Source organism: Limanda limanda, chromosome 18 (genome assembly GCF_963576545.1).
Source record: "Limanda limanda chromosome 18, fLimLim1.1, whole genome shotgun sequence".
NCBI classification, from domain to species: domain Eukaryota; kingdom Metazoa; phylum Chordata; class Actinopteri; order Pleuronectiformes; family Pleuronectidae; genus Limanda; species Limanda limanda.
Window position 1 is genome coordinate 16,714,428 of NC_083653.1, and position 27,238 is coordinate 16,741,665.

The 27,238-nt window shown below is 42.6% G+C and overlaps 1 protein-coding gene across 1 annotated transcript in view; it reads left to right on the top strand.

Moving 5' to 3' along the window:
• Window positions 1-27,238, top strand: part of LOC133024656 (neurexin-3b) — a 210,827-nt gene that overhangs the window by 39,567 nt on the left and 144,022 nt on the right. The window contains exons 4-11 of the mRNA XM_061091820.1: window positions 643-846; window positions 2,434-2,460; window positions 4,087-4,206; window positions 5,347-5,459; window positions 6,168-6,436; window positions 7,758-7,948; window positions 8,898-9,071; window positions 12,184-12,303. Coding sequence (XP_060947803.1) covers window positions 643-846; window positions 2,434-2,460; window positions 4,087-4,206; window positions 5,347-5,459; window positions 6,168-6,436; window positions 7,758-7,948; window positions 8,898-9,071; window positions 12,184-12,303 — 1,218 coding nt within the window. The remainder of the gene's footprint in view (window positions 1-642; window positions 847-2,433; window positions 2,461-4,086; window positions 4,207-5,346; window positions 5,460-6,167; window positions 6,437-7,757; window positions 7,949-8,897; window positions 9,072-12,183; window positions 12,304-27,238) is intronic.

Below are 27,238 nucleotides of genomic sequence, written 5' to 3' on the forward strand. Positions count from 1 at the left end.
TAAAGACATATACTTTGTATGGCGTGAGAGCCACAGTGATTTGACATTTCTAAAACAAGATTTCACAATTAGAGTAAAGAGGGGGGGCTGAAAGGGAGAGGAGGAAGTGGCATGATGATTTCATTTTTTGCACACTGAGCAGCGTGTGTGCACTTCAGCAGCTTGAGCTCCCAGACACTCAGCTGTCAGTCGATGGATGATGAATACAACTGCAACTGGGCATGTGGGACATATGTGTGTGTGTGTTGATAAAATATGCAGGTGACACGTGTGTTCCAACTTTAAATTAGGTTCACTCTGAGTGTGTGCGTGTGTGTGTGTGTGTGAGTGTGTGTGTTTTGTCTTATCTTACCAGGAGCTTTGATAGCATAAACACAGTGAGAAGGAGGTTAAGCATATGCAATATATAGGTGTGTCTTTATGCTGGTATGATGGTATCTGTATTTTGCACACACAAAAAAACACAAATGCGACACACACATACACACACACCACACACATACACCCACACACACACACACACACACACTCACACACACACACACACACACACACACACACACACACACACACATATAACGGGCGCATCATCTGTGCTTAAATCACCATCACTACTCACACTCTCCCGTCTCTTCTCGTCAGAATCTTCGATCCTGTCCTACGACGGCAGCATGTACATGAAGGTGGTGATGCCGAGCGTCATGCACACCGAGGCCGAGGACGTTTCCCTGCGTTTCATGTCCCAGCGGGCGTTTGGCCTGCTCATGGCCGCCACTTCCCGCGAGTCGGCTGACACGCTGAGGCTGGAGCTGGACAGCGGGAGGGTGAAACTCACTGTCAACCTAGGTATCGTATAAACCGTCCCCGTCGGCTTTACCTCACCCTCGTATTTCAGAGGGAGGCCTGACTGTTTTTTGTGTTTTCATTCTTTTTTTTTTTGAGGTCCACACTTGATATCAGACCTAACACATACTAAAACTATATTTTTTTTCTAGTTTGTCTTTGTAGCTGCATGCACTGTTTTTGACTTGCCTGGATTTTCTGCCTTGATGCTCAGTTGTCTTTGTAGATTTTTTTACATCCATCGATCTAACACTTAACAAAGTTATCATGCTCTGCAGTGCATCTTTTGAACAAATCATTGATCTCTCTGTAGAAATAGATTTTTTTAAAGACTCAGCATTTGGCTTTCAAAAGTACTTTAATAGATGGCACAGTCCTCAAACATACTTCAAATCAGTCAGCAACATTTAGAAATTACACTCAGCCATCTATTCAGAACTGCAGGTAAGAGGCATTCATACATTTCAGTGCTGCTCTGATTGTTTGCATTCTTCTCATATGGGTCTGTGCTCTTTTTATTTGATTTTTTTTTTTCTCATGATAGCAGGTTCATGTTTCTCTCTGTCCATTAGTAACCCTTGGTCTAGCTGGCATCTCCCATGCCGTGTTTAAAGATGGCACTCACCCCTTCAAAGGCCCCGAGCCTGCGGCCCATCTGGCAAACAGCCCGATGCCACAGCACCCAGCGCGCCTGCAGACGGTGACATGGGTGGTACATTTAAGTAGAGTGCAGGCCTTTACACCAGTGAGCCAAGAGTAGATCCTCTTGTTGCAAAGTCTGGGGGTACATAGAAAATATATCTGTAATTTGGATATTTTCTAATGCATTAAACCAGGTCACCACAGCTGATAAAACCATGGACCATGTCTAGTCCAAATTTCCTGATTTTTAATATGCAACAGTTTCATTTAAATTTTAAATTCTAACATGATCGGTTGAATTCACGGAGCCCTATGTTCCAGAACTCCCACAGGACCCTCTGAGGGGGGGTCCTCAGGCCTCTGTACGGTGTTGGTGCTTCGTGGCTCGAGGCAGTTTGCTCCCACTTTTCTGTTGTGGTTGACGGCACATGAGCAGCCTGGTCGCATAGATTTTAACCTGCACCTGCCAAACACAGGTTCAGTGCAAGGTTATCAGTGGAGATTAAAATACGAGCCTCAGTTTATTTCCAATGTCTCAATTTTCACATTAATACTGTTAAATATTTCCGGCTCCAGTTGCTGGGTCGCGAAATCGATGTGGCCATTGAATTGCAAGCGACCATTTTGAATTGAAGTCATTCAACATGCAGCCAAACTGTAGAACAAAATGATACCCAGACCTCTATTGACATGCATGTTTGATCAAATTCAACCAAACATCTGTAGAGGGATTTTGAACAGAATTGGCATAAAATCATCATGGGATTCATTTGGATTTCCAGTATCAGTATAGTAACATTGACCAATCAGTCGCCAACCAGGCAAAAAATGGCCGCCGGCATCATGTGACCGTCCCCGGAAGGTGGCTTTTCTTGCTCTTGGATGTCTGCAGCTGTAACCTTGAAGGATGCGATTTCATCTGTCACTTATTCTCCCCTCCCCATCTAGACTGTGTCAGGATAAACTGTAACACCAGTAAGTCAACATTCTTCTTCTGCAGCCTTCTTCCTTCAGTCAATGTTTGAATATAGCCTGTGTGCTAGATGTAAGGGGCAGGGGTGTGTGAATGCAGGGGACTGATAAGAGGATTTCTCAGATAAGACGTAATAGCCAGAGATCAAAGTTATGCAAATCTGACTTCATGTACTCTGTATAAATCAAATGGCCCAATTTTAAAATTAATTCAGGCAACTAGTTCTTAATCTTTGCCTCTGTGCGCCTATAGCGACTCCATTGGCTGTATTGTTTTCCCCAATTATACCGTAATATATTGCAGTGTGTCTCACTTGCTTTGTTTTCTTGCCTTCCTTGATTAAACACATAATGCAGTATATAGACCCGCATTGTGATAAACAGATGGTGTTAGCCGACGTGCTCTTACTCAGGAAAGACTACTCAGTTATTTTTCACTGTCTCGCAAAAAGTCGAAAGGGAGCACGAAGAGTTGAGGAGTTTCAGTTCAACCCTGCTTATTAAATTCACTGAAGAGACACACTGTGGAAACCTGTTAATATTGAAAGTTGTCACGAAGTAATAAGGTTAAAATTCAAATGAAGATAAGGATTTTTAAATTAAGATTTGTTATTTTTTTAACAATATGTTTATTAGGTTTTTTCAGGTAATTAAGTACAAACAGACAAATACTAGGAGTAAATAAGAAATTATGCCAAAATGAAAGGAAAAGAGAAAGAAGAAGAGAGATTAAATTAAGATTGAATTGATTTGTATAGCGTCAATGGAATCAATGTTTTTTGTTATTTAAATCTCTCTTCAGTGAATGATTAATTACTCAAGTTAGGTCAAGTTTGCACATTTGGATTGAAGTCACGATATGGCAATAGAAAGCTGTTAATACAGATTGTAAAGTGCATTTTGAATTAATAAAACAATAATTTGATCTGTTTTGATCCTTCACATTCAACAATTCTATACATGTGAAGGGCTGTCTCTATGATGTTTTTTTAACATCACACTGTACATTATATTTCGCCAATATAAGTTTAATAATAATATATTTCTAATCATGAAATCAATAAGAAAACGATACTGTTTCTCTGAGTTTAAAACCTTGGTTCAATATTATTCAGCAGATGCACGACTCTGGCCTTTTGGTTAACATGGTGGGGCTGGACTGCCCCCTAGTGGTTAGTTGTAGGAATTACTCAACTCTGCCCAATCTCTACAAGTGTACTACAAGCTGCAATAAAATAAAATGTTGTGGTAATTTATCATTTGTAATTAAATTTTAATCAGTCTGAATGTAGTGAAGGTTTAACTTGGAAGAAACATTCAAAACTATCACGAGCAAGGCAGAGACACAGTCTTATAAATTGTATTAACTCTTCCTGGATTGTTTGAGCTGAGTCATTGGTTGTGAGTCCTTGTATTGTTTTCCACTGTTGTCTGATCCAAACCAAATTTTTATTAAATTCGATTATCTCCAAATGAGAAATTACATCATTTCAATTTGAGAAAATGTTTTTTTGGACGATACATTTAAGTGTACGGATTTCCTGGTCAGTTGCCGTTTTGCTGTGAAAACATGGATTTGGTTTGTGTCTGTGCTTCCCCGTCCCTTCACTAACTGACCCTCCTCTTCAGGCAAAGGCCCTGAGGTTCTTTATGCCGGACAAAAGCTCAACGACAATGACTGGCACTCGGTACGAGTTGTCCGCCGCGGTAAAAACTTCAAACTCACAGTGGATGACGACATGGCCGAAGGTATTTCTCCAGTGAACTGCTCACTGGCTGTTTTACTATATACATGATACGCATGCTTGATTCTTTTCTCTTTTTTTGACAGTGAAGATGGCTCTATTCTTTTTTACAGATGCTGTTTTAGGATTCAGCTAAATTAGATTTTATAAAACTCATAAAAACTACAAGGGCACTAATGGAGCTCTTACCTCCACCAAGGCTGATCGGCCACTTTATCACCATGTTGCATTAAATGCATCGAGATCAGATTCATAGATGATAGCCCTCTACATGTGCCTGATTATTTTCATAAAGATTATTGCATTATTCATGATATTGTCAAAGAAAGCATCCTATCTTTCAATGTTAAATTGTTAAAGTTTAAAAAATGATATTTCTCGATTCACCCCTTAATCGATTCATCTCCAAAAAATTGTTTTGCCCATACCCCACCCTTCCTTCAAGTTTAAATAAAATCAACTCAGTAGTTTTTGCCTAATCCTACTAGCAGACTGAGAAACAGCAAAGAAATCATAACCACTTTGGTGGATATAAAGATAGGCCATTAAATGTCTCCACACTGTCAGATAATTCAATTATTGTTTAGCACCTGACCTATGAAAAGAAATGGAATGTAATAATCCGTGATTATGTTCTAAATAGTATGAAATCACCAAAAGCTTAGGATCAACATGTTTTCATTACCTTAGAAACAACCGATCGTATTTACATAGGAAGAGGCTCCTCTTTCAGGAGTCCTTTATCTTTCTAAAGTTCCTCAGAAAGGACAAATCCAACACCAGCTGTAGTCTGAGATTTTGGGTTTTTACATTTTCTATAGGCGAACGTTACTTTTCCTACTCAGGTGGGGAGGAATTCAGTTCGTTTGCAGTGTGCAACCTCACCACTAGATGCCTCTAAATCCTACACCCTGGCCCTTAAATAGAATATAAATACTAGCTTTATGAAACAATACTTTTGTTCGGTATTGTCACCATTACATAATTAGTTAATTTGTCACAGTATGTCAGGTTTAACTGGACTGTAAGCTTGGGTGGGGTTATTGCATAATGTTAAATGAAGGTTAGGCTTCTTGTCCTCCCTCCTCTTCAACCCCTTCATCCCCTGGCTTCTTCTCTTTCTCTCTCCCCTCCTCCGTCTCAGGCCAGATGGCGGGCGACCACACCCGTCTGGAGTTCAACAACGTGGAGACGGGCATCTTGACCGAGAGGCGCTTTGTTTCGTCCGCTCCCTCCTCCTTCATAGGGCATCTTCAGGTATGAGATGCGATATATTCATGAAGCAACAGATGCATGGCTACTGTAATCCACAAGGTTCCTCCATCATGTCGGCAAAAGCGTCCACAGGTGTATTTTTCTGAGGATGCATCGAACTGTAAAATAAAAGGTACAGATTGTCATCTCATACTCTGTGTTCATTATGAGTGTTTCCTGTGATGGGGTATGACTCAAAACACAAAATCAAATAAGTTGATTTGATGAAAGTTCTACTACAAGTGCATCAAAGTAAAAATGTGGAATATGGCCGAAATGGACTCTAAATCCAAAATGGCGGGCTTCCTGTTGCGTTTTTCACAATGCTACTTGAGGATTTTTTCTATGATTAGTCACGATACACCTTTGTCCCGATTTTGGTGAAAATCGGTTATGTGGAAACCTAGGGTCTGGGTTCCAGGTGGCGCTGTTGAGCCATTTTGCCACGCCCATTTCCAAATACTCCAGAATATGTACAATTTCACGACGTTCTAATTTACTGCAAACTTTAAAAGATTTTTGAGCACGTTGAAGCCCTCAAAAAGCCCATTCATTGTGCACGTAATAATAATAATAATAAGAAGAAGAATAATGCCTACAAATTCAATAGGGCCTCCCACCGGTTCGGTGCTCGGGCCCTAATTAAGTCTAATCAAGTAAATTATGCTTCAAGTTTTTATTAACACCATCTGTCACCAACGCTCCCCACAGGGCCTGAAGTTTAACGGCATGCAGTACATCGACATGTGCAAGAACGGAGACATCGACTTCTGCGAGCTCAACGCCCGCTTCGGCATGCGATTCATCATCGCCGACCCCGTGACCTTCAAGACCAAGGGCAGCTACCTGGGCCTGGCCACGCTGCAGGCCTACACCACGATGCACCTCTTCTTCCAGTTCAAAACCACGTCACCTGACGGTTTCATCGTCTTCAACAGCGGAGACGGGAACGACTTCATCGCAGTGGAACTGGTCAAAGGGTGAGTGAGACGGTGAAGGTGACGGGTTGATGTTCTGGTCCCTGTTGTTTACAGAGACTATTATATTATGATGCATTTAATATAGCAGCTCTGATAGTCGTTTTTACGTTTTGTGAGCTTCTAACAATTAAAAGTTATTGTTAGAGATTTGTTTTATTGCAATTATTTTCGTAAATCTGTGCAAGCCTGAGGTTTCCGATGTATGTCCATGTTCCTGCTACAACTATTTGAATTTGAATTGTTCACACATCCAGTGACATAGAGTTAAGCATCCATATGTACACATAGGTACAGTTACACACCTGTATGCATTAGTATTTGTAAGTATATACATAGTTAATGCCTGCTCATACAGACACTGGGTGTGTGTGTGTGTGGGGGGGGGGGGTTACATGTATTATTCATTTTGTGGGGACTTAAATCTATTTGCACAGTCACATTTAGGGGACGTGTTTTCCTTATGGGGACATAAAGACTCAACAACTGTGTGTGTGTGAGTGTGTGTGTGTGTGTGTGTGTGTGTGTGTGTGTGTGTGTGTGTGTGTGTGTGTGTGTGTGTGTGTGTGTGTGTGTGTGTGTGTGTGTGTGTGTGTGTGTGTGTGTGTGTGTGTGTGTGTGTGTGTGTGTGTGTGTTTGTGGACGTGTGCGTCTGTCTGTTCTAACCCTCTTATATAAGTACACTGATTATCTGCTTGGTTATCAACCCAGGATCCTCTGTTCCCCTCTGCAGATTATATCATCTGTCCCTTCATTTCTTTCTCTTCTAGTTTATTCTCTACATTCCTTAGATGTCCTGTGTCGAATCTTTCCATTTATAAATTTATTGAATTGCGTTTTTTTAACCAGTTATTTGCTTCAGGGCTGAGATCCTACAGAGACAGTGATCCGCTTTTGCCTTAGATCTGCTGCTATTTTCCAATAATAGCATATTCAGGATTAACTTTTTTTCCATATTAGAAAAATACATTAAAGGAGACATATTATGTCCATTTTACCACAGTTGATATGGTTCCTTGGGGTCTTAATGAAATGTCTGTAACATATTTTGGTCAAAATACCACAAGGATCATTTAAAACAGCACCCTTTTTACCCTGTCTAAAACAGCCCTCCTCAGATTGACCTGTTTTGAGTGCAATTATAAGTGTCCATGTGAGAGTGAAAGTTTTTCTAATGAATTCAATCAGTCTTGGAAAATAAAAGAAGGCATGAACTACAAGTACAGTACACACACACACACACACACACACACACACACACACACACACACAAGCACCAACAAACAAACCCTGATGTGTTCATCTCCTGCTTCGTTCATGCCAGGTTTATCCACTACGTGTTCAACCTGGGGAATGGGCCGAGTCTGCTGAAGGGGAACAGTGACAACCCTCTGAACGACAACCAGTGGCACAACGTTGTCATCACACGTGACCTCGCCAACACGCACACGCTGAAGGTGGACTCAAAGTCAGTTACCCAGAATGTCGACGGAGCAAAGAACCTCGACCTCAAAGGTACTGCCACAAGAAGAAGAGGCTCAGATGATTATCTTCATGATTGAGGCCAAAAAATATCATACAGCCCACTCAGCAATATACACACACAATATTACATTATTTCATCATTTTCAGTTTTGAAAAACTTCATATAATGATGATAATCATGATAATAAATAAGCTCTTATACTTTTAGAGGTACATAAACATTTATTTAAATGTCCACATTTGAGCATTGCATGAGGTCAAAGGTCAGGTGATTCCAGTAGTTCCACTTCTGACCCTTCTACAGTTGATACAGTTTTGTGTGTAGATTTTTCACAGATCTCAAAGGTCTGCAGGTATCATAAAATTATTTAGAGTTGAAGCTTATGTAAATGATGGCATTGAGGAACAGTAGGGTGTATGAGTATTAGGGCCCATTTAATGTGAATGTTTAAAGACAGAAGTACCATTATGAAAAGGAAAATGTGAGTTTATAAGAAACAGTTAAATTTAAGAATATTTGAACCCTGGCAAAATACTGATTATCTGATCTTCCCACTGCAACATGTAGCCTAAAATTCCTTTTCTAGAAGACCTTTTCTCACAATATTACAACTTTATTGTCATGCAATTACGACTTTCTAGTTGTAATGGTAAATATTAATTTTTTAGTAAATTAAGACTTTATTGTAGTTATACTACTGCCTTACTGTGGTAACAATAGAACATCATTCCTGTAAAAAAAAAGAATTCTCACCATTGCCCCAATACTGTCCTAGAAAAGAGGTTGTGATGAAATACTTACGTTGAACTGAGGTTTGTTTCAAAATCAACAAATATGTTACGTTTGAAAGATATTGTTCATCAGACATTATTCCTCAGATTTCACAGTTGAATTTCTTGAAGTGACTTTCATAGGATCGTCCCAGAATAAGCCTGATAACTTCACTAATGTGCTGCCTCCCTCCTCTTCCTCCATCAGGTGACCTGTTCATCGGAGGTCTAGGACCCAACATGTACCAGAACCTCCCGAAGCTGGTGGTTTCTCGTGAGGGCTTCCAGGGCTGCCTGGCCTCAATGGACCTGAACGGCCGCCTGCCAGACCTCATCAATGACGCCCTTTTCCGCAGCGGGCAGATTGAGCGCGGCTGTGAAGGTACAGATGGCCTGTAGCTCAGAAGAATCATGACCTGCCTCCTGAGATTTATTAGTCTAATTAGATTCTCTTCAGTGGCCCTTAAAGCCATCCGCTGGCATTGTTAATCCTAATCCTATTTTCTCTTTCTTCGCCGGCCATTTGTCACAGGATAGGTTTAAATTTGTCTTTCAGCTTCTCTAATATTGGCTTGTTAACTTTTTACGATACAGCAACATATTATTAAATAGCGGAATGTATTAAAACCTAAAAAACAAACAAACACAGGTGATAAAAATACATTCAAAAATATAATCAGGTCTCAGACCATTATTATAAATCATTTTTATTCAACCCTGATGACATTGGGTTGCTACTCGTGACGTGTTCTCCTCCCCATAATTTGAAATTACCTTCTCAAGACAAACAACCTGGTCCTCAGACCAGAATACAAAAGCGTTGCTCATGTGGCATTTGTGCAGCTCTCGAATTTATTTATTCTCTTTATTATTGTTTTTTAATGGCACATCACATTTACCTTGAAGTCGGTTCCATCCATATTATATATTCTGCTATCATGCCAAAACTATTTGGACCCATCGAGTGCGAGATAGATTATTATTGTTGCCCATTATTATGTAAAAAAAATGATGATCCTTATTTATGATGCATGCCCTCCTGCAGGGGGCAGTAAAAGATAAAAATAAGCTGCTTTCATGGAGAAGAAACTCGTAAAAAATTTGATATTGAAAGCCAGACACATCTAAACTGTATGATGAAGAAGATGCCACTATATAGGAGCTGACACATCAGCTGAGCCCCCACTAACCAATCAACAGCCTATAGTCCACTCTGTGTTAGTGTTCAGACGTCTAACAATGCTGGTCCCTCACTAACCTTTCCTCGTTTTCCCGCTCTCTGCTCTGTTCTGTTTGTTACTTTTTTCTTTCTGCTCTAACAAAGTTGGTTTCACCAAAGCCGACCTGCAAGGTAGAGGGTTAAACTCCGCCTCTCTCGGAGGCCTGCTTGCCTGAAAGTCTGCTGTGTGCAATGCATGGTGGCGGGGGTCACCATGGAAGTGTTGCCCCTCTGGTGCCTGCAGAGGGGGCTTTTCTAAAAAGCAAAACGAATGCGGAGAGAGAAAAGAGAGAGAGAGAGAGAGAGAGAGAGAGAGAGAGAGAGAGAGAGAGAGAGGGAGAGGACAGACAGGAAAAGCAAGTGATTAAACAAAACAATAGGAGAAACAAATATTAGTGCATTTTCATAGACACACACACACACACACACACACACATACATATACATATTCATATACATAGACAACAAAAACATATGCACATACATAAATGTAGTAACAGATATAAATATCCCAAATTACTAAGGCTAACTATCAGGCTAGGTAATGGGACACACTAACATACTAGTTGCAAAGACTTGGAGTAGAGTACAGACACATAGAGTAGACAGTATGATTAGTGACAGTGAACAGATCAGGTCAGATAAGTGACGTTCACATATAAATATGTGGCAGTCATACCGATGATCTAAAAGCAGAGGCGGACAAGTAAAGTTCTGTGTTCTCATGACAATGCCAGTTGAAGTGACAGAAAGAAGCTGTCACCGCACATCCAAACCCTGTCGGAGTGCTGCTGATGCGTCAGACCTCTGTCTCTCTCTCTTTCTCTCTTGTTTCATCTTCTCTCAAAAACCCATCATGTTTGGTGCTTTTCACAAATGAGTGTTTTTCAGCGAGCGAGCTGCCTCCCGCTGCAACACTCCGAACACGGCCAACTCCTCCATCGCCTGCAAAAAAACACTAGTGACCATGTGTTTTCATACACACCTGTACAATATAGAGATACATGTATGATAACTTCACAGGGAGGGGGGGTGCACTGCCTGGTCGACCACCGTTACCGTACATTACACAGTAAATGCACTTTCAGCTGGCAAACTTCAAGTGTCTCTTCTTCACGTTGTCTTGCACAAGACAATTGCTCCTAAACACCGTTTACTTGCATTTGTCTGCCATTTACTTGGATGGTTCATTTAAGTTTCTTTACGTTCTTTCATTTTGTTTGTTTCTTAAGTGGTTATCAGAAGGAATTCTGTCGAGTTTGAATCCCCCCCACCACCATGTCGTATGTCTAGACGGGGGGGGAGGAATGTTTCTCTTGTTATCTATGCTGTGCACTTGTCCTTCTCTGCATTCCCTCTCGGTAAACGTATTCAAAAGGAAGAGCTATGTGTGGTGGATTTGCAAACACACATCCAGTTTGACTTTGAATACACTCCTACCCGTGAGGATATGCACTACATGTTCTCAAGTGCTCTTTGTTTTTTTCGTTTCTTTTCCTCCGCTCATGAATTCTGTCTGTCGAGTGTGTCTAGTGTTTACCGTCTTCACAGTGAAGTCGATGTTTTAGAAAGACTATTACTGCCGGGGCCACTTTAACATCTTTTTTCTTCAACAAAAAAAAAAAGGGTTATTTGGATGAAATGTTCAATGTCTTGTCTTGCTTGTTCGTGGAGGGAATGCGGCGTTCTAAGTTTTACTCGGCTAAAACTTTATCTGAATCATGTTGGAATGATGAAATATTGCATGCCAGTCCACCTCCACGCACTCTCTCAAAAAGAACGAACTGAAGGGAAGTTGACGGTGTCATCACATCAGCCAGGCTGGGGCCCAATTCAGCCGCAGTGGTGTGATCGTAAATGCACATCAGGGGCGAGCTGCCTTCCCTGCGCGGAAGTTCCGCAGTAATTAATTCAGGGACACATGCCGACGCTCTCACTGCTCGAGTGCGGTTGATCCTGCGAAAGCCTGGTGCCTCCTCTTCGGCTTGGAAGCTCCATGCTTCACCCAGCATGAAACAGGATTCCCCAGACTGTTTTGAAGTGTGTTGTACTCCATGTCAGGCTTCCTGTGGTGGCACAGTTTGCTCCTTGTTCTTTCTTCTAGGCCCACATGCTGTATGTATCTTTCTCTCCAGTGCATATCTTCTGCATGGGTCCTGCATTGTTAAGGCTCAGCAGTTGCTCCTATCGTTGCTTGACCGTGCGCCCTGTGGTATCTCTTTCCTCCCTTTCTCTCTCTCTCTCTCTCTCTCTCTCCGTCCAAACCATTTCCCAGGCCCAAGTACGACTTGCCAGGAGGACTCGTGCGCCAACATGGGCGTGTGCATCCAGCAGTGGGAGAACTTCACTTGTGACTGCTCCATGACGTCTTACACGGGGACTAACTGCAATGACCGTGAGTACTGCTTGTACATTAAAGAAGCACTACCGAGAAGGCGTCTGAAAGCTGTTGTATAATGTTGTCTTGGGCTCTGGCTAGAGCTCTGGGAAGTCTGAGAAAGTTGCTCATGAGACATCTCTTGAGCGCAACCGCTGAGTTGCATTATGGGAAATGTAGGATGCCGTGTTCTTGCAGCTTTGGCCGATGTGGGGCAAAACTCAGGATATCTTGACCCCTGTTGCAAAGCTTCAGGGGTCGGCTTCTTTAACATGAATGCAATCGATCAACACACACAATTGCATTACACTCAAATTACATAACCATATCTCGTGTAAAGAACTGCATATATATGTAAACATACCAATATATTTGCACTAGACTTTTACTTTTTTTACTACCTTATTATCCCGCCTATAGTGTAATCATATTTATATATATTTATATATTTGTCTTGCTCATAGTGTATTCATCGTTCTTATATGATACAATACCTGTTAATACTGTAATATTCCATATATATTTCTTACTGTACAGATCTTATTTATATACATATTCACTTTAAATTTGCACAATACTCTGCACTTTTACTGCCTTTTTTTCTGGCACTTCTGCTTAACTGCATTTCGTTGTATAAGTACTTGTACTGTACAATGACAATAAAGTTGAATCTAATCTAATCTAATGTACACATCATTCAAATAATACACATGAAAATTGCAAACACACACTTATATACAAATTCAAATCCATGCCCACCTAAATTGGATGCACCCAACAACAGTGAGTCCCGTATCCTTGACTCAAGGACTCGGCGCCTGTTTCCTGACTCGTGTGTCCGTTAAGCCTTTGTCAGATTTGTCGCATGAAAGTGGCGCTGAAAGCTTCATGTGATCTTTAAATGAAGCTACTGAGCGATGCCGCCAAATTGCTGCTAACAGGTTTGCTTGATGTTCTGAGCGTTCGCATTTTTGAGCTCCGCAGTGAGCGGCCGGTGACTGATGATGTGTAAAATATCTACTTCTGCCTCAATCGTCTTTCCACAAACGCCCTTCAAATGGCTATTGTAGAAGTTGAAGAGTGACTTTGTGTGTGCGTGCGTGTGTGTGTAGAGAGAGAGTTGTTATCCCCATGACGACAGGGGACTTCCCCTCAGTAATCACGGTTGGCGGTCTTTCATTTAGCGGTTAATAGCCGGGGCATACTGCTGCTGGGCCAGACTAATGAGGTGGTGGAGGCTGTTAGAAGAGCTGCTCTCTGTGAGCCCTGGCATCCCCTAATCACGCAGACCTGTCTGACGTTAGACCTAGCCGCTGTATACGACTTCATATCTCTCAAATCCCCTGTTTTAATATCTTTCTCCTTTTTTTTGGTCCTATTCCTTCTCACACTTAACTGTCTCTCCATCTGCAAAAGATCAGCTGCCTGTAGTTTCTGTGCAGAGCGAATTATCGAGTCCAGTTCTCTCTCTGTGAAGGGAGCTGTGGGTTTATGTGTTTATTAGTGATGAGAAGCCCTCGTTAATTCACCTCCTGTTGCATCATGGGATGAGTTATGGTGACATTTCATTGATTATTTCATATTAACACAGACCTATTTCTTCTGGAAACACAAGAGCTCAGTAAGTTATTTCACATCTCCGTGAAATTGAGGGTTTAAGTCTTAGCTCTTCTTGTTTTTGGAGATAGATGTTCACTAATATTTACTGGACTGTCCCAGCGTCTAATATCATTCTGAGCGCTATTTCCCTAAATGGGAATTTTCTTCTTTGTTTTCTTTTTCTATCTGTAAACTTTCCAGTAATATCTTTTCATTTCCTGTGCTAGACCCAGGAAAATAAATAGCTGAAGAGAAACGGGGAAAAAGGATAAAGAGGCAAAGCAAACAGGCAGTTTGGTTTGGGAACCTTAGTGGAGTTTACACTTCAGAAAGTGCACATCACTAGAAAAAGTCTAGTTTACTTCTCACGGATCGACCCAATCTGCTGTTGTTGACTCTGATGGCAGCCTGTGGCCCTGTGGGGGGGGGGGGTTGGTGTGCTCAGCAATGCAGTCTCACAGCACCAGGGGGCAGTAAATCCACAATCTAGGCCGCACTCTGTCCCTCCGCGCTGGGAGAAAATGGGATGCAATCCCTTGAGCATGAAATCAGCTTTCCTGTTGTTTTCCTCTACTGCTTTGCCTCTTGTACTTCTCTCTTTCTTTATTCATACCCCCCCCTACCCCAGCCCCTTAAAATCCACAGGCCAATTTCTGTACTTATGGATCATGAAGACGATACTCTGCAATCTCCTAAATGATGCACCCCATCCAGTGTAGTGCAGCACAATCTTATTACCGACACTTGTATTCTTTCGATTGGAGTAGCTCCATCAAAATGAAACCGGTGAAGCTGCGTGTGCTCGCGTGTGTGTGTTTTGTGACTGCCGCTTATTCAGTGAGCACAGCGCTGAGAGAGAGAGAGAGAGAGAGAGAGAGAGATTCTAATTAACAATGTGAGAGTGGAGCTTCTCCTTCTGATTCTCTCTGCATCCCCCATCCCATCCCTCCCTCTCTGTGATAGCTGGCAGCAAATATCAGTAATTGTCTTCCCTCTCTGACTCCCGTCTCTACCCATTGTCCAAATGAAGAAAACTCGAAACAAAGTAAAGTGAACATTTCTGCCTGTAAAGCCGGTTGTTAGCGTCAAGCCTCCGTGACCTCGCTGCACTTCCCCACTGTAGCCAACAGGGCTCTTCGTGGCAGAGAAGTGGGGGGGGGGAAAAAGAGAAAGAACCTCAGCAGGCGAGAACTAGTTACTCTTCTTCCATTTATTCTTGTGAACCCCCTGCAGCCTGCACCGTGTGAGTTTGCACCTTTTTTACTTATGGGAACAAGACACAAAGAAGGAATTTGCAGGCCGTTGTCATGCCCGCGTGGACAATCTGGAGGTACATGTCATACCCAGTGCAACTTAGAGGAAGGAAGGATGGAATCTTTTTTTAGCACTTTCATCCTGCTTGGTTCTGGCTCACTGCTTTTGTCATGCTCATCTCCATCCCGCTGTCGTCTCACATCTTATCCCATTTTGTTTTCATCTTTTTTTTACTTCCCTCTCCTCTCCTCTCCACCTCCTCTCCTTTTCTTCTGTTTTTTTTCGGAGCGGGCCTCTCCCTTGTCAGGTTCCATGAACACCGCAGAGTTTCATTTAAATCCAAGGACATATAGGAGCTGTGGGCCAGAGCAAGAAGAGCAGCGGACACTCCTTTTCCACATCCAGAGCAATTACTCAACTTACGTAATAGCATTATTTCTGCAAAGGTCGCTGCAGTGTTCCACAGTCAGGAACGTGGTAAACAAACAGGGAGACGAGTGGTCGAAGGGAGGAGAGCCAGGCCGGAGACAGGCAGCAGAGAACCGTTCGTCAGTGTGATGCTGACATCAGTAATTGCTTAGATAGATTTAGTGATGAATTTCTCTGTCAGCGCGAGGATCTTGGGCGAACCCTCTGCTGGCGCTTAACACAATGTTCTTAATTTACTTTCCGAGGCGTGTTCAGAGGGCTGTAACCATATCTGGCTAACTGCTTTACGTAAATGACAACACAGCTCGAGCCGCATCGCTTGCGCCGCTATTTAAAAGAAAATAATCGTGGCATCCGCCTGGAAGTCAAACCTCCGAGAAGTCACCCTGCTCGTTGGAGGGAGGAGCGAGGATTAACGAAAAGAGGAAAACGGACAAAAGAGGTGGGAGTGGAGGAACAGGCTGTGTCTGATCAGGTCCGTGACGTCCTATTGAGGAGAAAGTCCACTGTAATAAAAACATTTTCCCCCCTGTTGACTGATGCATCCGCTAAACCAGGGGTATTCAACTAAAATTTAACGAGGTCCAGTTTGAGAAAATTTCTTGAAACAAAGGTGTGTAAGATCATAATTTCTAACTATTTAGTGTGATATATATTTAAGTAGCCTAGCAGTTGTATCAGAAACTGCATTTACTCAATACCTGACTGTCAAATCAAATGAATTCAGTACGATTCAAAAGCTTTTTGACAATATTTATTTGTCATGTAACATAGAACTGAACATAAATGTATGATTGCAGACGTGTATAATGTTCTCTCATTAACTAAATAAAAGTAGGAGCGCATTTCAAAATAAGAGAAAATAATTTATAAAATGCATTATTTTAAAATCCCTCCATCAGTAAATGGCTTTTTGTGTCAACCCAAAATCCAAGCAACTCTGAGGGAACACTCATGAGCACGTTGTTGGGCAGTGAATGAGTGGCTCAGGATCCTGGTGGACTGGTCATATTGGGCTCTGAGACCACTTATTTTGTGATCTCACTTCAGATTTAACTGGGTATGTTTGTTCAAAACCTTTATGTTTTGTCTCATAATGGCGTTTCACATTGGCACTTTTAATAAGTGCCAGTTTCTGAACATATGAGACACACAGGTTTAGTGCTCCCAGTGGGAAGTATGAACAGAAATGAGTCTGTCCATTCCAGATTCCAGGTTCAATTTAGCAGCTAAACAGTATTGAACCTGGAGGGGACAAAAAGGCAGCCACACAATTGCACTATCACGTTGACAGGTTGTCAGTGATGAGTCAGGGCTTCAGAATAAACAAGTAAACAAGAAGCACACACATGCCCACACTGCCCTTATCTAGGAAGCGGTGTCTCTGCACCTCCTCCCCCCGGGTTCTGGAGGAGCTTTCATTCAAACGGAGAATAATTGTACCTGTTGTCTCTATAAATGGGATTAAGTAGCTGGCGCTGGCAAACAGGTGTGAAGGTGAGGTGAGTTGGCTCCAGCACACACACAGATGTGCCAGTGTTTCAACCCCGATACGTGGGCAGCTTATTCAGCCGCAGGGACGGCAATCAATATAAAAATTAATCCCGGAAGAAAGAGCAGTAAACAGAGAAAAAGAAAATCTTCATTTTCTTCTTGCTCATATGCTAATACAAAAATGTCTTGGTGTGCAGTGTGTTAAAGTACCTCTTGGCTAAAGAGGGCTTATAAGTGGAGCATAGAAATGTGAGAACATTTGCCTATAAATACCACAGGTAGATCTGAAATGGGCCAAAGCAGTCCCACGGAGAACGGTTTGTCCTCAGGGCACAACCTCACCCCAACGCAGACTTTGGAAATTACCTCACTCTCTTTGTTTTGGTGTTTGAGGCGATCAGATTTACCACACATAGCCGAGGGGATCACATGATCAGGTGGCTTGAACGCTCCGACAGCCGCTCACGGATTCGTCAGCCGCCTGCAGGAAAATACACGTGAACATGATTTGGATGACGGAGTTTTGTTGCTCTCAAGGAACCGACATCTTACACAAACACATTCTGTACACACACAAAAACACGCTAATGTAAAGTCTAAACATAAACCCTCAGAGGGTTATAATCTCTTCCGCTCTCCATCACTTTATCACTGCTCTTATCCTTATGATATCTGTATTAGAGCCAAGGCCGCCTGTCCAGCCCCGGGCGGGGGGGCGTCTAACGAGACGCTCTGCCATTGGCTGATCAGGCTAATGATGCTTGCCTAGCACTGCATCATGTCACTGTGATAAGAGCGCTTGTCGCTTGTGTCAATCGATGTGTCACTGCCGTGCTCAGAGAAGTGGTATAATTGTATATACACGCCCCTGTGGAGCCTAAGTGCCCCAGGGCCTGAAGAAAGAGACTGGGAAATGGGTAGAAAAAAAAGATGGAGGAGAAGTATCGGTGGTGTCAATCGTGAATTTCTCCATATTTTCATATCAGTCATTTTTATTTTCTTATCTGAATATATTTCTGTATTTCTGAGCAATTACCTTGATTGCAACAGCAACTCGATTTATTGTGTTTATATAAACATTCGATCACGTGACCAGGTGAAAGGTATACACTGCAGGTTCAGTCAGTTTTGCCGTTTTTCACAGTTTGAGCTCATTGTTTTGTTTTTAAGTTCATACTCATCACTGACATTTATCAAAAATATAGTGCACATCCCTCATCATAAAAGCGTTTTATAAACCCACTTATACAAAATCATCTTCTTCGCTGTCTTTCTAATCCATCCCCTTGGTGCATGACAGCAACAGCAGAGTTTTGAATGGCGTCCTTGTGCACAATAGAAACATGATGGAGAACCACTCTTATCAGTTGTAACAAACACCAGAGCTTTTCTCTCACTTTCTTTCCAGCTGCAGTGGTTTGTGATTTTCAACAAAAAGCTGATATAACCTCATTGGGTGCCACAATAGCGCATAGACAACAGTCGCAGCTGTATAGTGAAGAAAAAAGCTAAATGGCAGTAGGGCCGACCTAAATGCTTCAAAGCCTCTGCTGTTGCCATGGTGTTCAATGTCCAAATATGTATTTAAATGTTCATATATTTTTCTTTTTCCTGTAATTGTTATTCATGCATTACCACATAGATTCCAAATTACCCAAGAAATGAAAAATAGTAATCCAACATTAGAACTGTGCATGAATGTTCAAATACAGGATTATTATTTATTCTAAGATAAGTAAACACATGGCCCCACGTCAGCCTGAAGTAACTACCAAAATTAACTGCTCAAATTGTCAAATTTTTCAAGAGATTAAAGAGCAAGATGCGGTTTGTTATTTATCGAGAATGAATTCTATTTTTTAACAAAAAATGCAGCAAGGCTAGTTTCTTTTCCCCTTTCCTGGAGTGTTTATGCTAAGCTAGGCCGTACGCCTACTGCCTCCATGCTTGACTCGAAGATGTTGAGTTATTCTTTTGAAACAGGGGAGAAGAAGACCGAGCACGTTGTAGTTAACAACCTTCTAACATAGTTCTTGCACCAGGGAGAAGATGTGGAGGTGTGATGCATAAAATCATGACTCCAACTGCCGTCTCTGAGCCCATTCACTGCAACTGTTCTCAGACCTGCTGCAAACTGCCTCCTCGCTAAGCAGGGCGATATTGTATGGAAAGGAAGAGGAAAGGAAGTGTCTGTGTGTGTGTGTGTGTGTGTGTGTGTGTGTGTGTGTGTGTGTGTGTGTGTGTGTGTGTGTGTGTGTGTGTGTGTGTGTGTGTGTGTGTGTGTGTGTGTGTGTGTGTGTGTGTGTGTGTGTGTGTGTGTGTGTGTGTGTGTGTGTGTGTGTGTGTTAGGGGTGTGTGATTGAGTTGAACACATTACAGACAGTTACGACGAGGAGCATCCATCTGTTTGGGTGTCAGCTGGGTAACCTTGAGGCTGTCGGGGGGGGCTTTGCAGCACCCCCACTCTGGCCCTCCCAGGCAGAGAAGCCGCGGCCGCAGACACATCCATCAACACGTGTTCCCAGACACATGTCAGCAGCGCCGGCACCACATACAAATCACCAGATCAATACTCCCAACGCCTGCCGCCGACTTGAGGGTTTTGGGCAGAGCCAGGCTTTGAGAAAGTACGTGTGTTTTCTTTAGCGGCAAACATATTTGTTTTTCCTCCCGGTCTGTCTTCGGTACATCTCTCTTTTATCATACTCTTGACCTCTCAGCATTTTTTGTCCCCCTCTGGTATTTTACTACAGATCAAGTGATCTCTGGTTTTAACCCTTTCTACTCCAGGATCACAGATCAGTGGAAACAATTTGAGTTGTCATTTATCCCATATTGTTAAAAGTACAGGTATATTTATAAAACTATGTTTGTATTATGGTATATTCTGGGCAGCCGAGATGTGGATGTTGTTGTTGAAGTTGATGATGATGAAGGAATCTCAGCAGACCTCGTTCTTGTTTGTATAATATGTTTATTACAAGGAAGATTTGCAGGTCAGGACGGGCAACATGGTTATACCCGGAGAAATCACACGACAATAGTGAAGTCTGACTTCCAGGGGTCGGACACACAATGTATATAGAGAGATTGGTTCCGCCCATGACTTCAGGTAAATGCCATTCCCCATGGGATTTCTGACTAAAGAAGGAGATGTTTTTGTGTCTGAAGATGAAGACACATTGGTCAAGAACATTCCTTCTACACCCATCCATAAGCTGGTCAGAGGTCATTCCCTAAGTCATGGATCATTTCAAAAAGGGAGAGAACTTCTAAGATAACCATCTGGAGGAGTCTCTGAGAATGTCTGAGAGTCCAGAAGGCAGGCATCATAATCTAAGCCTGTCATTATGTTTTAAACACATGCCAAAATGATCGACTCTAACGAATATACGACAGTATTATTTCTCTGTTTTTACAGCAACATACAGAGCTCGCTTGATTCCAATCTGAATCCCACATAAAATAGATATCCTATAGGTAATGTTCTTTCAGCAATGGCCATTACATTTCTTAATTGGCTCCACAATTGAGGCTCGAGTGTGTTTGACCTTCGTGCGACGGAGTGAATACATTATTCTCCTCTTTGTTGCATTTGTGCATGCAAAGGTAAGAAGGCTTTGCTTGTTCTTTCGAGTGTTTATCTCTGTTCTGTGTGCTCATGTACAAATTGCCAGTGGATGTTGGCTTGTGTATGTGACGCAAACACACACACACACACACACACACACACACACACACACACACACACAGTCGAACTTTGTGTTGTATTTGCTTACCTGGTCCGAACAATGGGTGGAATCAATAGGCAGCTACTCATCAGGGTCTCTCATGGCTGCTCTGAATTGCCGTACTTGTGCAGTGCGGTAGGTGGTTTTGAAAGGCCACAGAAAAAACATGAGTAATTTGTCATTGGCAGACAGCATTCCCACGCTGCACTCAGTTGCACCAGCGAGTACATCCAGCCCCCCCACCCCACTTTTCTCCTCAAACGCAGCTTCACAAGACCAATTTATATGTTCGTGTATCAGAAAGGAAGATCTTGTTGCACCCCTCTCTCTGTCATCTCTGTCTTTTGTGTCTTAGCAGTGACGCTGATGGGTGGTTGTCACCCGGAGGGAGCTGAATCACACGTAGCACACTGCAAAATACGAATATCTCTCCTCTGCTCAGCACTTACAGGAGGGTACTTCATCGGAAACAAAGGAGCACTGGATGTGGCAGCCAATTTTTCTCATCTCGCATCAGAGGTGAATCTTACTGCATCTCTCTAAGTACATTTAAACATTCTCCAGCCTTGGATGAGAAGACCCCACTTCTGCATCTGCCCACTGAACTCTGGATAATCTGCTGCAATTATTCAGAGGAGCTTCATGTGGAGTGGCTCCTTAAGGCCCACTGGTAAAACCTCATGATAATGTCCTACTGAGCTAATGTGAGAATACAGGAGGAGATTATCTGGAGCGTTGATGGTCTTTCAGACACAAGACGGATGCGGAAAATTGGAGAACTTTTGATTGGGGCAGAGGCTGATATCAATTTGTTGTTAACAAAAACAAGTGATCTCTAAAGCGTGATTTATATGTTAATGCGCCCCGCCTCACCTGAACGCTGTGGAGATTTCTGCCTTGTAGTGAACACATCTGACCAGACAATATCCTGTTGAGTTCTTCATATGTGAAAGGCAAACTGTGGACATTCTCCCATATTCATGTAAAAAAAATGGCGAATATATGTTTTGATGTGCACTGACAGACATCTTTTAACAAATGCTTACACACTAACCATCACTAGGGTTATACTCAATACCATATTTCGAACTTTGGAGCCAATAATGTTGAATGCTTGTTGAGTGTGACGGATGTCAGAAAAAAAAAGAAAAAGGGAAGAATCTGCACAATGAACAAACAGAATAGTTTTATATTTTCGGTCCAGCTCCAGCTTTTCCGCTGGTCACCCTGTCCCCGTCAGGTTGCCAGCATTTGATCTCACAATTAGAAGGTAAGAGATTACCCACAGGGCAGGCATGTCATTCACTTCAGCTGCCAACGCGTCCAGTCATCGGAAGGTTGTGGGCGGAAGCAGCTCAGCCCTCAGAGACGGGGGGGAAAAACTGAAATTGCACCGTTTGATAGCTTACAGCCATTAATTTGAACCATTAAAGGGCTCTCAGCAGAAGAACCCTGGGGTGCATCTGAAGGGCACTCGTATTGGGAATGTGCTCCTGTGAGGAGCAAGTCAAGACGTTCAGTCTCCGTCAGACGAAACTGATGGTTTTCATCAAGTGAAGGCGGTTTTAAAGGCCATTACCGCTGACATTTATATTTCCAAAAAGAACAGGCTGGCCTCTCTCACTCATGGCACTGGCATGCACCTCAGTTTAACTAGTGGGTCCGTCTGACCATTTAAAGGGTCCTTCTTCTGTCTTGTAACCCTGAAATCACAAAGACTCATGTGTCTGCCAACTCACCGAAAGCAGATTTCAAACATGCAAAATATCCTTCAAATACAATATGATAAAATTACATCTTTTAATGCGTGAACACAAGTTTGAAGGTTCTGTCTTGACTTTGAAAAACTAATGTTTTCAAAGATTAAGCAATCTCATCACATTAGTTTTTTTCAAGCTTCCGTTGAGTCCTTGATGATCTCAGACAAACTCCACTAACTCTTTGGAAAATATGGGAACACAATTTTCTCTAGTCAATACTAGTACGAGTCAATCAGTATTCTATCCTTTATCTAGCCAACTTTTTGGTTATAAAGCAGCATCATACTGGGACAAAATACTCCTTTTAATGCTTAATAATGGAAATTTGCTCAATCACTTACATCACTGTGAGCCTGTTTGCTACTCACAGAAGCCGTGGGTGACTTGTGTCCTGAACCTTACACTGTGTGGGTACAGTGTTAAGAGCTAAGAGAGGCAACATTCTTTATGCTTCATGATCACCTCTTGTTAATTATCAACCTTTCACTCAAGACCTCTTTCGCTCTGTCTGCTGGTCTTTTAAGCACTTTGCTTCACATCCCTTTTTTATTCCCCCTTTCTTAGCCTCATTACAGCCTGCGACTTTTTGTGTGACGCCTCCTGGTTCATCACTTAGCCCCCACAGATGGCAATGGCAGACAGTTTGCACTCATAGCCCACAGACTCTCCTCCTGCCATCGTCTCTAACAACATCTCTGATCAGCGTGGTGGTGCCTGAAGTGCAGACAGGTGCAACACATCATAAACCCTCTAGATTGCTTGATCTGTATTGACTGCTATTGGGAGGTTGCACTAAATGTCAATTTATAGAGTTGAAGATGTGATGATTCATATAATGCATTTGTGTTTTTGTAATTGGTAGGTCATTAGCTGCCTTAAAGCAAAACTCTCACTCCAAAGTACCCCTAGATGGCAGTGGTGCAGTGTAATTGAAACCCTGTGTATATACCTTATTGTCTGCTTTACACTGTATAAAATTAGGCCGACATTATTGTATTGAATTATTAGGGAAAACAGAAGTTTTGCAGTGTCTTCGTGGAGCTGCACTGTGCATTTAAAGCAACACTATGTAATTTTCCTTTAGCAACAGCGCCCTCTGCAGCCAAATTTGCCCAATAATTGTTTTTGGCTGTGTCTTTGAGCAATTTTGTGGTTTTCGTGTGGAGAAAAAACTGAGTCTATCAATGCAGGTGTAACAAATACATCAAACTCTCTTCAGAAATCCTCATATTTTTAAGGGAAAGTTCGCTGAAAAAAGAAAATTCTCTCTTTTTATCTACTAACCACCATGCCAATGGAGGGGTGGGTGAAGTGTTTGTCGGTGGGTGTAGTCCACAAATCACTTTTTGGAGTTTCAGGGGTCAACAGCTTTCCAATACAATTGAAGTAACTGGCGACCACTACTTTGAATGTAAGAAAACAACATAGAAAAACACAAAATGCCTCCATACTGCTCCTGTGATGTCATCCAAGTGTCCTTAAGCCCCGACATTCAAATTTGACTCGAATTGATCTACTTTTTAGCATTTCTCTTGAACTTGTAACTTGTTAATTGTGTTACCTGAAACCGCGGCTATCAGCAGTTCCACACTGCGCACAGGAGATTACACCTGCCCAAGAAACAGAGAGAAAGAACAGGTGTTGATGGTGAGGAGCGGGTGTGAAAGCAGCACCATTCTTCCAACTCATTTTGAAGCTGCTTTATAAAAAATGTGGCTTGAAAGGTTAGTTTGGCTTCTGCCTCTTTCCTTCTCTCTGCGTTCTCTATTTAGTTATATTTCTTACGATGTACATGCACATGACCTTATAAAAATACAATTTACTACTGAGAACGTATTTTAGTAGTATTTCCGCCAAAGTGGTTCACCCTCAGCCCACTTGAGGAAACATGAAAGGAAAGTAGGCAGCTCTCCAAAGGTCATGTATATTCATTATACAAAGGCCTGGATGAATGTGTAATTCTGATTAGCAAAAGGGCTGTTGATTAATTTCACATTACAGCACTCTGACATTGTAAGTCTTATCCCTCTTACTCTTCTCAAAACGTAGGGTTTATTGAGTTTAATCTAACGTTAACACATTTTGCATTTGACACTTCCCCGGCGTCCTAACATGCAAGTCTGACCGCACCGGCAGATTTGGACGTCAAAACCTTATCTGGCTGTCTTTTGACCTGTCACCTCTTCAACCTGAGCGTGACCTCAGCTGACGTTCAACCTGGGATACACCACCGAATGTTTATCTAAAAATCAGCCGTTTCCAAAAATGACATTGATAAATGAGAAGAAGTAACACAATTGATCGTATCACTAAAACTGAGTTTGAAATAAGACTGTTTGGTTTTTCCCTTTTCCTCTTTGACTTCTCATCACTCCATGGCAACCACAGGTTACGTTAAACTGTCCTTGCCCCCAAACATTGATTTGGAATTTTTAGAACGTCACCTGTTCTCCTTCTTGGGCTGTGTAGAGCTCCCATTTTTTTTTTAAAACCCTGATTGATTACAAGTTTCAAATGTTGCCCATGGAGTTGTTCAACTGTGTGAGAACAATGAACAAAATCAATACGGGGGAAATTGTTTGTGAATGTCCAGAGCATTGACGCTCCTCTATATTTACCTCTCAGAAACTGGAGGAAACAAAGTGAACCAGACTTTCCACTTGTTACATTCACACCTCTGTTGCAGCGCAGCCCACTGACAGGCCTGCGTGTAACTTACAAGCAGCATCTTACTTTGCTTCTCAAAGTTACCTCACCTCACCTTTTCCCCCCCTGATTTCCATACCTCTGTCTCACACACACACACACTAAGTAGGACACTGATGCCATTTAGATTAGTATCCCATGTGACCAATGCTGACATGAATTTGCCGGGTGACAAGGGACCCAATTACAGCAGAGGGCTGCTTGTCCACGGACCCACTGTTTCAAATTGTCTCCCGAGCGTCGGACAGGGAACAGAAAAAATGTGTAGTGGTGAGTGTGTGAGTCTGTGTGAGTCTGTGTGAGTCTGTGTACGGGGCTGTAATTGTGTCAGTGTCTGTTTACGTCTGTGGGGGAGAGGCTAGGATAAACACTGGGGTCAAATACAGCACAGGAACTGTAAAAGTAATGCAAAGTGACTGCTTTCAGTCGTGAGAGGCCTGGTACGAGTTATGAGCTGACTCACGCACACACACACACACACACACACACACACACACACACACACACACACACACACACACACACACACACACACACACACACAGGTGGGACTGTGGAGCCAGCGTGCCCGCTCAGCCTCGGTTAGCGTGTCGGCACCTTGAAAAAACACAAAGGTTTAAATCCTTGTCCTGCTTCGCTTTTACCACAATGAAAAAAGAAGCTTGCTACTATCTTAAAGAGCATTTGGGTGCATTTGTAACAGCCAAACCTCATAAACTACAAATGTGTACTCTTGGTTGAAATGTTAATAATTAAAACATTATTAATAAACATCCGTTTCCAAAGGTCAGGGGGATGCAGTGTAGTGAACGGGTAACCAAAGCATCACGACATTACAGGGCAGAGGTTTTTTTCGTGTATACATCATTTTATTAAACGTCTCCCACGCTGTAAGTCTTCTCCTCGGCCTGACAGCCATCTTAACCAAATCAAGCTCAGTGGATTGATCTGTAGGCTTTAAAGTGGGAGACAGATAAAGACTTACCACTTCCTGTGGTGACATAATCAATTGTAATCTATCTTCCTCGGCCGAAACCGTCCAGCGAGCGGCTGATTTAGACTCCAGATTGCATTCTGTTTGGGCAAGCCAGCGTGTGTCAAGCGTATATTTATGCATGCGTTTCTGCTTATGCGTGTTTGCTTTTTCTTATTTCTCTTTTCCCGTTGCTGTTTGCATTTTTGCAGCGTTCTGTGCGTGCGCACATTAGAAGCCGCCGCTGCCTCTGTTTTATCCCAGGCTATTTTCAAACCTTGTTCACTTCAGCATGCTCGCTCTCCCTCCCTCTCTCTCTTCCTCTCTCCCCTGCCCCACTTCTTGAAATGTCTCTGCGGCAACGTGAACCCCGTGCTCTGCGAGTACCGCTGTGCCTTCTCCTCCTCTACGCCCTCGCCTTGGTGAATCGAACCCCCTTCTCGCCGAAATGTCTCCCACGATAAAAGTATCTCCTGTTGGTGAGGTAATGCTTTTGAAAGGCTTTGCGTGCATATTAGAGGCAGGCTGGGGGAACATACTGGGATGTCATATGTGCCGTCCTGGCATGAGACAGAACGACTGAGAGTGCCAGAATATCCTCCCCCACTCCCTCCCTCCATCCCTTTACTGTAGCTGCATTCTGGCCTGATTCACCTGAGCCAGGCTGGGTATTTGTTTGCTCTAAATGAATACATTACCAAAATGGTACGGATAATATACTTTTGGCTGGTTTTGTTCTGCTCGGTGAGTGGTCGACAGTGATGGTGGTGGTTTTCCTCTTCATTATTCACCATGGAGTGTGTGGTGAATGCGTGTGTTAGTGAGACTGGCCCTGGGCCTTTGCCAGCCCATTACTCCCTTGCTGTTCTGCGTGTGTGTGTGTAAGGGAGCTGTGTGTTCAGGCCTTACTGATTGTTTCTCCGTCAGAGGGACCCTCATTACTGCCTCCACACTGTCACAAGCATCTGCTTCCCTCCCTCCCTCCCTCTTCTTCTCCTCCTGGCATG